The sequence below is a fragment of the Chenopodium album genome, chromosome 1, assembly GCF_948465745.1.
Source record: "Chenopodium album chromosome 1, dcCheAlbu1.1, whole genome shotgun sequence".
NCBI classification, from domain to species: domain Eukaryota; kingdom Viridiplantae; phylum Streptophyta; class Magnoliopsida; order Caryophyllales; family Amaranthaceae; genus Chenopodium; species Chenopodium album.
The window spans coordinates 87841092-87852944 of record NC_137834.1 but is presented as its reverse complement, the minus strand read 5'-3'; the positions used below and the strand labels follow the sequence as shown (position 1 = coordinate 87852944).

Sequence of the window (11853 nt, the reverse complement as noted above, 5' to 3'; positions counted from 1 at the left end):
CTCTTTATCTCCAATTGAGGCGGATTTGGTGCGAAATATGCAAAATTATAGCCAACTGCCATCCTTACTAGATACTGCGGAATACAACTAAATCCCTGTTCACTTCACCTTAATAAAATAATATTAAGTAATAATAATTTAAGTTCAATAAAAATAAGTCCAGTTCAGTAAAATTAATTTCAGTTCAGTCAAAATAAGTTCAGTTCGGTAAAATTCAGTTATTTTTAAGAAGAATTATAATAAAAAATCAGTAAAAAAAATAATTTCAATTCACTAAAATTAATTTAAGTTCTGTAAAAATAGTTTAAGTTCAACAAATATAATTTTATTTCAGTAAAAATAATTTCAGTTCAATAAAATATAAGGTGAAATGAATAAGAAGTAAATATACAAGTAACATACTAACAACACCAAAGAATTAAGGGGCCGTTTGGTCGGGGGTATTCATCAAAGGGAAAGGGAATCAACCACCCTGATTCCCTTTGTTGCTGTTTGTTAACCCTTTTTTTTCATTCCCTTTCCCCCATCCATTCCCCCAAATCCTTCTAAGCCCATTCCCCACACTCCTCTAGGTATTTCAATTCCCATTCCCTACCACCACCACACCACCACATCACCACCTTCATACCTACCCAACCACCGGAAAACCCAACCACCGACCTTCCTGACCCTCGCCGCCCCTCCCCCGACCCTCGTCGCCCCTTGCCGACTCTCCCCTGCACCGGAATCGGATCTGTTCGCTACCCCTTTTCGCACCGGAGTCGCACGTCGCTGCCCCTTTTCGCACCTCCCCCAACCCTCGTCGGAGGTTGTCGCACCTCAAACGACGAGGGAGAATAGTTTCTAGGGTTTATTCGGGGCTAAGGGTGGTTTTTCGGGGTTGAGGGAGGTTTTGCGAGGGGCGGGTAGAACTGTGCGAGGGGCGGGGATGACCGGCGAATGGAGGCGAAGGGGGGGCGGGGAGGTGCGGCGAGTGGTTTGGTGGCTGGAAACGGTGGAGAGTGAAGGTTTGAGGTGGATGTGTGGTGGTGGTGGGACTGGTGACCCTCATTCCCTTTGTTTTTAAGGCCAAACAACATAGAAAATTTTAGGTATTTTCATTTCATTCCTTGTCTTTCCCTTTGTTCATTCCATTCCGATTACCCCTCGCGAACCAAACAGCCTCTAAATTTTACCCAAACAAGATAAATCCTTTTTGTCATTCTTCCCTTATCCAAATGCAAAAATATGAAATCTAAATCAATAAATCCATTTTGTTTGCCCATATCATGCTGATGCACAACCATTATCCATCTCAACTTTTATAAATGGGACACAAAATCAGCCAAAGTTTTCTGAATTTTTTAGTCATACTACTGCAATTTTTTAGAGAGAGAAATGGAAGTAGAATTTCAAGGTTCTATTTTTCACCAACTTCGAGCGGAAATTCCTCCTATTACTAGACCCAATAATACCCATATTGGCATTCTTAGAATCCCCTCAACTATTGGGTAAGTTTTATTTTTAGGTAATTTTTGTGGGGTTTGATTTTTAATTTATCATGTCGAGTAGTTTTAACTGATTATGATTTTGATTTGAGTAATTGCATTTAGTTTTATGATTATAATGGGGAAGGTATTGAATTTTGTTTAGCACTAATTGATTTTTTTGCTTAATTTGGATTTCTGTATGAATTTATGTGATAGATAGGAAAATATTTAGTGAAAAGGGGATTTCGGAATTGTGTATCCTAATTGAAATTTGGTAAAGTTTTAATTGGATGCTATGATTGATGAGAATGTTGAATGTCATTTTTGTGATAATTATGCCATCACATTGCTATTGATTAGTTGCTGACTAGTGAATATCATTTATTTAGAGTGATGTAATTAGCTCAGTAGGGATGGAATTTATGCCTGTCTGTGTCCTAGTATGTCGATTTCGATGAAGTGCTGCCTGTTTAGTTTGATCCTTGATGTAATTTACATTTTATGCTGATAACCCCTAAGCCTAATTATACTTGTGGTAGAGCTTTTGAATTGAGACTTGTCATATTGCAAATTGCAATGAGAAATAAATTGCATAAAACTCGAAGACTTTAATAATATCGGTAGACAGATAAAGCAAGTGATTAAAGAGAATCCATTAGAAGATGTTCCTTATTTTAGCTCATTAGTAGCCTATTGCCCAAGCTCCAACTCATTAGGATTTAGATGTCTTGGTAGTCCAAACTCTAAGAGTGTTCATTGTAACTTGGCTTTTGAAGATTACGATTACAATGCGGATAGTGAGTTTTTGATCATCAAGGATTTCATTCCCTTCTTAACCTTTTTTTAAAGGGAATCGATAATTTCCCGGTTTCTCTGATCCTGGAAACTGTAAAAATAGAATGCTGACTTTTTCTCTTGGGCTTTTAATTGATCTTTCTTACGAGTGTTATTGGGGATTGTATATCTGATGTGAATGTCATCTATTTCGTGTCAGAGAAAACTTTCCTAATTCATGTTCAAGATGGAAATCATTAGAAGTACATTGCAATAACAGTCAGAGTTTACAGCAATCTGCTGTGTCGACTAGTGACAGTCAGAGGCCACCTGAGCTTTCTTTCAACAGGTTGCAGCCTTGTGACAAGGAGTGTGATGGATTACATAGGCATAAATTTGGTCGATTTCTGGCCCGTGAAGCTGCTCTTGATGAAGAATACTGGGTTTGTTTTGTTTTCTTTTTCCCCTTAGAATATCATAAATTGGGTTATTGAGCCTTTAATTTAGATGTGCAATTTTCCTCTATCTGTAATGGCAGACAGCAGCATGGTTGCGCGCAGAAGCTCATTGGGAATCTGTATCATACATGCGGTTAGTTTCTATATCCAATATGAACCTCGTAAGCCATCTTTTCATAGAGGATATGCATTTGGTGTACCTCTGCCTCTCTCTCTCTCTCGCCAAGATTCTGCTTCCGTCTGTGACTTTAGATTATTTTTGGTCTCAATTTTCGTTATATTCCTGTTTTTTCAGGCACATAGAAGCATTCAAAAGAAAGTATGCAGAGCAGGTGAGTTTTCTGGGGAAGATTTTGATAATTTGATTGAATGTAACAAAGGAACTGTATTCCCTAATCAAGATCAACTTGAAATTTTGGGATGGGTTATAATCAGAAGTTAAAATGCCTCTAATTTTTCTGAAGTTGGCTTAAGCATGAGGAACTATGGGTGTTTTATATATACTCAGGTGCTTAGTGAACAGGGATCACTCTAGAGGAATGAGAATATTTTTAACTTTTAAGGTGCCAACATTAATTTGCATTTTTGTTTGGTGCAAACATTAATTTGCATTTGGAAGTAATGGATGAGTGTGTTTCTAGTCGCTTAATTTTATGGCCAGTATGGTAAGTTGTTATAAAAGGTGGTAATGAGGATGAGTATATAATTTAGTTTGTAAGTAAAATCAATGTCCATTCCAATGGTAATGCAAGTTTACTCCACATTATCTCTTTATTCACAAACTTTCATTATAATCCATTACCATGTTGGGGCTAGTATTTGCCTATTTGGTTGTAACAGACATTAATAAGGAAGTTTAGAGATGAGATTGCATTACTATAGACATTAGGATGTTACTTTGCTTGCCAAATCACACATAAAGTTTTTCCCTAGTACACTTAAATTTAGATGGATTTAGGTTGCATGTATACATTTGAGCCACTGTATTCTTCTTAGGGAGAACTTTGTTGCTAGATAGTCTGCTGCTTGTTCATGTTTGGGATTCTGGCCTATTTCCACGAGTTACGTGCAAAAGCTACAGGGGAAATTTGAATCGCAGACATTTTGATGGTAGCATCTATTTGGCATATTATTTTTCTGCCATGAATGGAAATGACTCGGGTTTTTTTTTTTTTTGGTCTCATATTACAGGAATTCTATGCACTGAAAAGGCGATGCTCTGGACAAGATGGGAACGCCCTAAAGTGCTTCTGTCTAGTTGCAGTACGTAATAAGCTCTTAATTTATTCTATATAATTATTAGTAGATTGTCTCTACTGGTATGTTATATTGCCCTTTGAAGATTTATGTCATGTATGTGTATATTTTACTGAAGCCATTTCAAGTAATTCATGACTAGGAAGCCTAGTTACACACTTAGTCACTTACACTGGATTGAATCAAGTTCAACCTTTATGTGAGTCTACCATTAGTATGTGTTTTGACTGGTTATATGCAGTAATGGTAGGTCCATTATTCCATATTAGTCCAATTTTTTACCAAGTTGTGATCCACTTAAGGTTTTGGCTGTAATCTTCAATTTGTCTGCTACTTTCTTGCTTAGAAATAGGTATGAAATGAGCTACTTTCAAATCAAAGATGGATAGGCTAAGAGGAACCTCTTTACGTATGGGTAAGTTTGCTCACAATTGACCCCCCCCCCCCCCCGGGTTGGGGGCTGCCGAGCCTGCTGTTTATCTTTTTAAGGGATATAGCAGAAAGTATTTTGATGGTGTATGGAAGTAACAGAGGATAAAAAAACAGTTAGTTAATTGCATATAATAGGGCCTAATAGAGCTCTTCAAAGTTTTTGACACTAGTTATGCCCTTGTTCTTCTCTTGAGAGGATTTTGTTCGAACTCTTTTGAATACACTAGTATCTCGATGTAATTTATGAGAAATTATTAACTTTAAAACATTGAAACAACATATTATTGAACTATTTTCCTAGCATAATCTTATGTCATTCACTCATTTTAATTCCCTCTCTGCACTGGGGTATTTCTTGGTATGTTCTGCAAATATGCAGTCAGTTGTTAACTTGTGATAGATTTCGTTAAATGTTCCATTGTTATTAACCCAATACAGTATTAGAGACGTTGAGAAGTTCCAGACCTTGGCCAGTTTCATGGGTTAGGACTTACTCCATGCTATCTCACTTAATCTTTGGGGTGGCACACCTGGGCAATATATACCTAATTTTTGAAGAGGAAGCTGATCTTATATTTTTCTCTGTTTACACCCTATTCCTTCTATATTAAATTTTCTGGTTATTATGGAATTTAGTAGACTGTTTCTCTCTCTCTAATGGGATATGATGTATAATGCTGCCTCTATACATGTCTTCTTGCTCTGCTCTTTTTTTTTTTTTTTTTTTTTTTTTTGCAATTTAGGTGAAAAGGGAGGAGAAAAATTTCAGGAGAACTGTGCTTAACAGTGTTGTTGGAACTCTAGATGTAAGCATACGACAATTTTTGCAAGGAGAAACATATCCAGGGGTAGGTCTTTTCAAGTTCAATATGGTGGTACAATCTAAACCCCACAGTTCTCTTCTATTATCTCTTATCCACCTTATTATTTCAGGAGACGAAGAGGTCATCTGGAATCTTGGCAAGTCAGGTGCCCTTTGATGCACACAAGTATGCGTATGTCGCTAATGTTTGTGTTTCAAAGTTTGCTCGACGTCAGGGAATTGCTTCAAATTTGCTCTATTTGGCCAGTGATGTTGCTATCGCATCAGGTAATCTTGTCAATTTCTTCTTGGAGACACTTATGCCTGTTTTCTCTACTTTATTGATATATTGTTTCTTGTTTTTCTAGGTATGAAGCAACTGTTTGTTCATGTTAATTTAGACAACAAGGCTGCTCAAGAATTATACTCTAAAGCCGGTTTTGAGGTCTGACATCCAAATCTAGCTGAACATTCATATCTACTCATACTGTATTTTCTTGGATATTGACTTGTCATTTTACTGGAATATTTGCATCTCCTTTGATTAATTTTATGGCAGTCTATTTTTGTCTGTTTACATTTTTGTGTGTATTTCTTCTCCTTGTTAGATTGTGGAGGGTGCATCATCCGCTTCAGAAGTTCAGAGGCTTTTAATGTTGAAGGTGCTATGAGACTTCTATGACTTTTATACAAATTTATATCCAACACATGTATATATTTTTTTAACCTCTATAAAGGTTTCTCTCTACCTTACGCGTAGTCCATTGTTCCTCCTTCCCCCCTCTTTGCCTGTTTCATTAGGTAGAAGTTGCCAATTTATTTTAACGTTTGGCATGTACAACTTCTAGCAACCAATGTGTAACTTGTAAATATGATGTCTGGTTTCAGTGTTTCTGTACATAATGAAATACTTGCTAATGTAAGCTGTTATATCTGTTGTGGTGTCAATCATTTGATGCATTTTTTTTCTTTTTTCTTTTTCCTAAACTGCTTATTTTCCTGGCTTTTTTTTTTTTTTGGGTGTTTAGAGAGCCACAAGAGCGGGGGTGAGAATCGATCCTAGGACCTCCTAGAATCGGGAGGGAAGCTCTAACCACTTGAGCTATCCCTCACTCTCATTTTCCCTGGCTTTTAATGTACTCCGTTCGTATTATCCCTGCATTTGTTTCTCCTTTCATTGGATGTAATAGATAAGTTCATTGAGCAAGGGAAAGAAATACTCTATATTGCTTTTTCATTTTTTTTTTTTTTTGGATATGAATGAAAATACTACTGTACCTTACAGAGAAAAAAGTTAAGTCAAATTAATATTAATACCCCTTATCTGGTACATTTCTGTAAAAAAAATTATTGTAGTAATAAAAAAACTAAAAAACAGACTTGAAATCATCATAATACTATTCTCTGGAAATAGAAAAGAAAATATCTAGCAGACTTTGCTTGATTTCCTGGCCATGACAAACTTCTTCCATACATCAGTAATCTCCCTTTGTGTCTCAAGTGCACTTTTCTTAGGCACTTTGATAATTCCATTCTTCCCCATATCATGATGGCTTTGACCTTGACTATTCTTGGAAGGGAGGTGATCAAGCTCGTTGAGCACCTTTGTGATGTCGAGCACAAGTCGCTCAGCGAGCGTTCGGGAGAAATCTTCCCGAACTACAACACGCAGCACTGTCACATGCTGTGCATCAGCTGGCATGGTGTATGCTGGAACTATCCATCCAAATCTCCTTAGCATCTCTGAAACCTCAAACTCATTGTGGAGGGTGTTGTCCTTAAGAGAGAAGGCCACTAGAGGGACACCATTGTCTTTAGATGCAATGGTGAATCGCCCCGTCTTTTCTAGGCCAGCCTTTAAAACCATTGCATTTTCTTGGCAGTTCTTCATCACATTTTCATACCCCTCAAAGCCAAGGCGAATAAGCTGATAATATTGAGCAATGACTTGACTTGATCCTGCATATTCGTTACCATATCATCTAGTGAGTCTAACCAAAAAAATTGAGCCGGAACAAACTGAAGGAGAATAACACGTTTTGGAATCATGATTAGCGAAAATTACCTTTGGAGAAGTTGAGAGTGAATGTAGGCTGGTCTGCTCCTAGGTAGTTGATATGGAAGATGAGCTCTTCAGGCAAGTCTTCCTTGCTCCGCCAGATAGCCCAACCGATGCCAGCGTAAACAAGGCCATATTTATGGCCACTTACATTTATGCTCTTCACCAGGGGAAGCCTGAAGTCCCATTCTAGCTCTGGGTAGAGGAAGGGTGCAATAAATCCACCGCTCGCTGCATCCACATGTATCGGAGTATCCCACCTGCAAACTCTATGGTTAGTTCATGTATTACATTTTTTGTAGCTCTGCATATGATACTTGATATATCACCTTCTAAGTCTACTTTGAATTCCGTAGTCACGGATTCCAAAGTGGACTATAAATCTGGGACGGAGGGAGTAGTAGTTATAATGTGAGCATGAAAATTTAGCTAGAAAGTGAAGATGTATACCCAGTTTTCTTGTTCTTTTCTAGCAAAAGATCATTCAATAGCTTAACATCTTCAAACTCTCCATTGAGAGTAGAGCCGAGAATGGCAGCGACACAGATGGTGTTCTCATCCACCATTTCCACAGCCTTTACAGGGTCCATCACATAATATCCTTCACTTAGCTTCACTTCTTTCAGTTCTACTTCAAAGTACCTTGCAAACTTTTCCCAACACACCTTAACAAAACAAAGACAGAAGAAAAGGCATTAGGCTTCAAATGTACAGGATACTTGTAGCTGTCAAGCTGTGTTAATCATTCAACTTGCTCAAGTAGTTGAATGATTCAACTGTGTATGTGACAAGGTATGTATATATATACCTGAACGTTGGCGCCAGTGACAATGTTGGGCTTGTCATAAGGTAAACCTTGAGCCTTGCGCTTGTTCTGCCACCGCCTCTTGAAGGCAAGCCCGGCTAGCATTATGGCCTCAGACGAGCCTACTGTTCCAACTCCGACAGCCGCCTCTGAATCTTCAAGTGGAGCGTTGAACAGCCTTGCTATCATGTTCACACACCTATTCTGCTAACAGTAATGTAAACAAATTTATGTTAATTTTTTGTAAACAATTGATAATAGTAAGCCATCTTAATATTTTAATTTTCTAGTCCTTAGACCATTGGATTAGTGATCTGTGCAGTCTTTTAGGGAGACAGAAAAAAAAAAAAAAAATTTAATTTTGTGCATTATTTTTTATTTTTTGGTTGTTGAAAAGGGTCAATCCTTTCTATATTTTCTATGGTCTACAAGAGTATTTATTTGATTTCTCAAATGGTTTATGTTTTCAGTTGACCAAGAAAAGTAGGATTTGTTGGTCAGACCCAAACCATTGAATTTTCAACCCTTCTAAAACAAAAAATCAAAACATTACATAAACGTGTTTCTAAATTAAAGACCAAAAAAAAAAAAAAAAAAAAGTGTTGGTACTAGTTAAAATTATAACCTGAAGCTCAGTTGTAACAGGATACTCATCCATGTCAACATAGTTCTTGTTAATGGCATCCATCATTAGTTTATCACACTCTGGTTCCATCCATGTCGTTACAAATGACGCCAAGTTCAGCCGCGGATTCCCATCTAGCATCAGCTCATCGTTTATTATTTGGTACGCCGCCTCCTTTGGTAATGAATTTTCAGGCATATTGAACCTGACATGACATGACACGAACATGAAAATAAATACACGCAAATTCAAAACCATATATGTAACTCATAGCTAACTAGCTAGCTATGTTAGTTTCAAACTAGTAACTCCATATATACGTACCTTGGAAGTGGAGCTTGGAGATGTCGTGAGGCGAAGGCAGACTGAATATAAGCATCTCCATTCGAGACAGCATGCGAAAGTACCATGGTTGAATTGCTTGTTATTTTGCAAATAGAATTAATTTTTAAGAGAAGGAAGAAATAATGGTAGCTAAATTTTCTTCTGTTGTGTTTGGTAAGCTTAGTTTTTTGATTGAGGAATATGAGGAGGGTGTTTGGGTATTTATATATGATAATTTAGGTGGGAAGGGAATGGTTTGAATAAGTAAATATTATTCTATTATTCTATGGAATATAAAAAAAATATTTGAAAATTAAGTTTGCAAATTTCCGCGTATTATTACTACTACTATAGAATAAGGTCTTGGAATCTAGACAAAGCAAAAAGGAATTAAAATTAAGTAATTTTATTTAGTGCTTTTTGTACAAGACAAGTATAAGGAGAAGCCACATGTAATATAAATTTTGACCATATTATTTTATTAATTTTATAATAATTGTGCTTTGCCCAAATCAACTAAAAGGACATGTACGTTATTAGTTAGTAGTTAGTGCTATATAATGATATAATTAATTATATTATGACATTAGTAATTAGGGAAAAGTTTTGATTTTCTTTTTCTTGATTTCTTCCTTTCCAAGAAGGTATAATTGTTCTCTTGATTGTTTTGATTTGGTCAAATTTTGAGATGATGGTAACATAAAGTGCAAGTATGATACTAATGAGCGTATTATTTATAATTTCAAGATTTGGTTTTAAGGAATGTTTTGTCATGCAAGCAATTAATAAAAAAATAAATTAACATCCATTCCTTGGTAGACTACCACCAAAAGGACTATGTATAATTTTTTGTAAGAAAGTATTCATCGTTGATGTGAGTATGCAACCACGACATACACCATTAATTTCAGTGATATTAGGATAAATAAAAACTACACAAATTAAATCCATAGGTTAAATGGACGAGATTCGTTCATATCTAGTCTTATTTAATGGCTTCCATTACACTTTCAAAAAAGTAATGAGTATCCACAAATTTAATCAATCTATCACCTTATAAGTCGATCTGTAACATAAAATAACTAGTCAGTCGGTCAGATAAGCAAACACGTCAAAACAGTACAATTGCTTGCATGATATGACAGTAGTAAATAACATTATTAAACACATGTTTAAGTTATTTCTCTAAAGAACAAGATACTTCATTAAAAATAAAAAAATAAAAAAAAAAATAAAAAAATAAAAAAAAAAAAACTAGTATGACCCATGAGTCGTTGAATGTGCTCCTGTGTAGTATTAGAATCTGATTCAACTGTTTAATACAGAGAATTTATGCCGAATCCATTCCTTTTTTGCAGTCCAAAAATTAATCCGTTGTAATTTTGGTCCAATTATATAGAATAATTTAAAATGAAGCTGCAAATTTGGAAATTGCATGGAATAATATTATACGTGATTAGGAATAATATGGTCAGCATATTCTTTAATCAAGAATACCAGTAGTATGCATGGCTGTATTAATTATACAGCTTGCATTTTATGAAAATGCACAATTTACAGTAGTTATATTATGTGTCATGATAAGAAGTAATCTATACTTTGAATAAAGATTAAGAAAGAGTTTTATTCTGTTGTTAATTAATAGGAAAACCGTTTATAAAAGATGAAATTTAAACCTAGAAACTTGGTTATGGTTTCTACTTTCTAGTAGCACACTGAAAAAGCAGCACATGAAATAAGTTGTATTGCTTTTTTGATATAGTGAAAGTAAAAATTCAAGGATTTGGTAATTCTATGAATAATAATGAATGTTCATAGTGTAACTTTTTGTCAGTTGAAAGATCTGCTAGGGGAAATTACGAAAGTTCTTTCATGATTACGGATCGGAGTATGTAACTATTAAAAACCGACTCCTAACGTTTGGTCTAAAAGTCAGGATGAGTAGCTGTTATTGTCAGCTTTTCGCCTTAATAAATGAACAGTAAAAATAAGAATGAGCAGTAAGAGATTATGTTATCTTGAAGTAATTATGGTCAGAGGCAGACCTTTGAAGGGGCGGGCAAGGGTTGGCCCCCCCTCAAAATTTGGCCCAAATATGTTTTCATATTTAATGTCTAGTAAAAAGCCCAAAAATTCCTAAAGAAGTTGGTATTAGCGTCCAAGCTCGCTTACGTCATACCAGTATATGACTTATACATTCTATTTTAATTACGCACAAATCCCAAAGCAAGTGAAATACACGTGATTTCACTACTTGCTGCAAATTAAACTACACAAATCAAAATACAATACTACCCTTTTAGAGTTTTAGTATCTCCTTTTTTTATTCTTGTTTTAAAAGTCACTTTATCAATTATGGATTATTTCTATCCAAATGCCTTGAAGTGCAAGAATTGAGTCTTTGCTATTGAACTTAGCTATTACTCGTATTTGATTTTTATTTATTAAGGTTTGTTCTCATAACCTAAACTGAGCTGAACTGTTTATGAGAGAAAGAAATTAGGAATCGTACTGAACTAAACTAAAATTAAGTTGAATAGAACAAACCCTTAGTCATAAACTCATAATAATTACTCCTATAGTTCCTTTATCCAGCCTTTGAAGTTATATATATATATACATATATGTATATTATGGTATTTGTATAATTAATACTCGTAATATTAAAGTAATTTGGCCCCCGTAAAAAAAACTGTCAAGGTTCGCCACTGATTATGGTCCTTCTAAAGTTTTTTAAGATTTGATTTTTGACCACTTATGAAAATTGGAGAACCAAGTAATTTGTAACCAAAAAAATAGTGTGGAGTACTAACTAATACCAGATTAATTTTATTGATTAATCCGTAAT

General features: G+C 35.4%; 2 protein-coding genes across 2 annotated transcripts; one reads left to right on the top strand and one right to left on the bottom strand.

Annotated features, from left to right (window-relative positions):
* Positions 1 to 1024: 1024 nt before the first annotated feature.
* LOC145561350 (GCN5-related N-acetyltransferase 6, chloroplastic-like) lies at positions 1025 to 6122 on the top strand. Its single transcript, XM_081621844.1, has 9 exons — positions 1025 to 1490; positions 2464 to 2686; positions 2782 to 2834; positions 2997 to 3033; positions 3893 to 3964; positions 5134 to 5238; positions 5324 to 5480; positions 5561 to 5637; positions 5801 to 6122. The coding sequence occupies exons 1-9, from the start codon at positions 1378 to 1380 to the stop codon at positions 5861 to 5863; spliced, it is 900 nt and encodes a 299-aa protein (XP_081477970.1). The 5' UTR covers positions 1025 to 1377; the 3' UTR covers positions 5864 to 6122.
* Positions 6123 to 6482: 360 nt separating this feature from the next.
* LOC145561334 (glutamate decarboxylase 4-like) lies at positions 6483 to 9183 on the bottom strand. Its single transcript, XM_081621843.1, has 6 exons — positions 9006 to 9183; positions 8682 to 8886; positions 8060 to 8260; positions 7702 to 7916; positions 7258 to 7511; positions 6483 to 7151 (listed from the first exon to the last, which is right to left on the bottom strand). Exons 1-6 carry the CDS (start codon positions 9089 to 9091, stop codon positions 6619 to 6621), a joined length of 1494 nt encoding a protein of 497 aa, XP_081477969.1. The 5' UTR covers positions 9092 to 9183; the 3' UTR covers positions 6483 to 6618.
* Between the last annotated feature and the right edge of the window lie 2670 nt (positions 9184 to 11853).

Excerpts from the sequence above, each read along its gene's own strand:
- LOC145561334 (XM_081621843.1), bottom strand. The coding sequence starts at position 9,091 with ATGGTACTTTCGCATGCTGTCTCGAATGGAGATGCTTATATTCAGTCT. Across the intron at positions 7,917-8,059 it reads TCACTGGCGCCAACGTTCAG|GTGTGTTGGGAAAAGTTTGC; the intron begins GTATATATATAC and ends TGTTTTGTTAAG. Across the intron at positions 7,152-7,257 it reads CACTCTCAACTTCTCCAAAG|GATCAAGTCAAGTCATTGCT; the intron begins GTAATTTTCGCT and ends ACGAATATGCAG.
- LOC145561350 (XM_081621844.1), top strand. The coding sequence starts at position 1,378 with ATGGAAGTAGAATTTCAAGGTTCTATTTTTCACCAACTTCGAGCGGAA. Across the intron at positions 2,687-2,781 it reads CTCTTGATGAAGAATACTGG|ACAGCAGCATGGTTGCGCGC; the intron begins GTTTGTTTTGTT and ends CTGTAATGGCAG. Across the intron at positions 5,239-5,323 it reads AAGGAGAAACATATCCAGGG|GAGACGAAGAGGTCATCTGG; the intron begins GTAGGTCTTTTC and ends TTATTATTTCAG.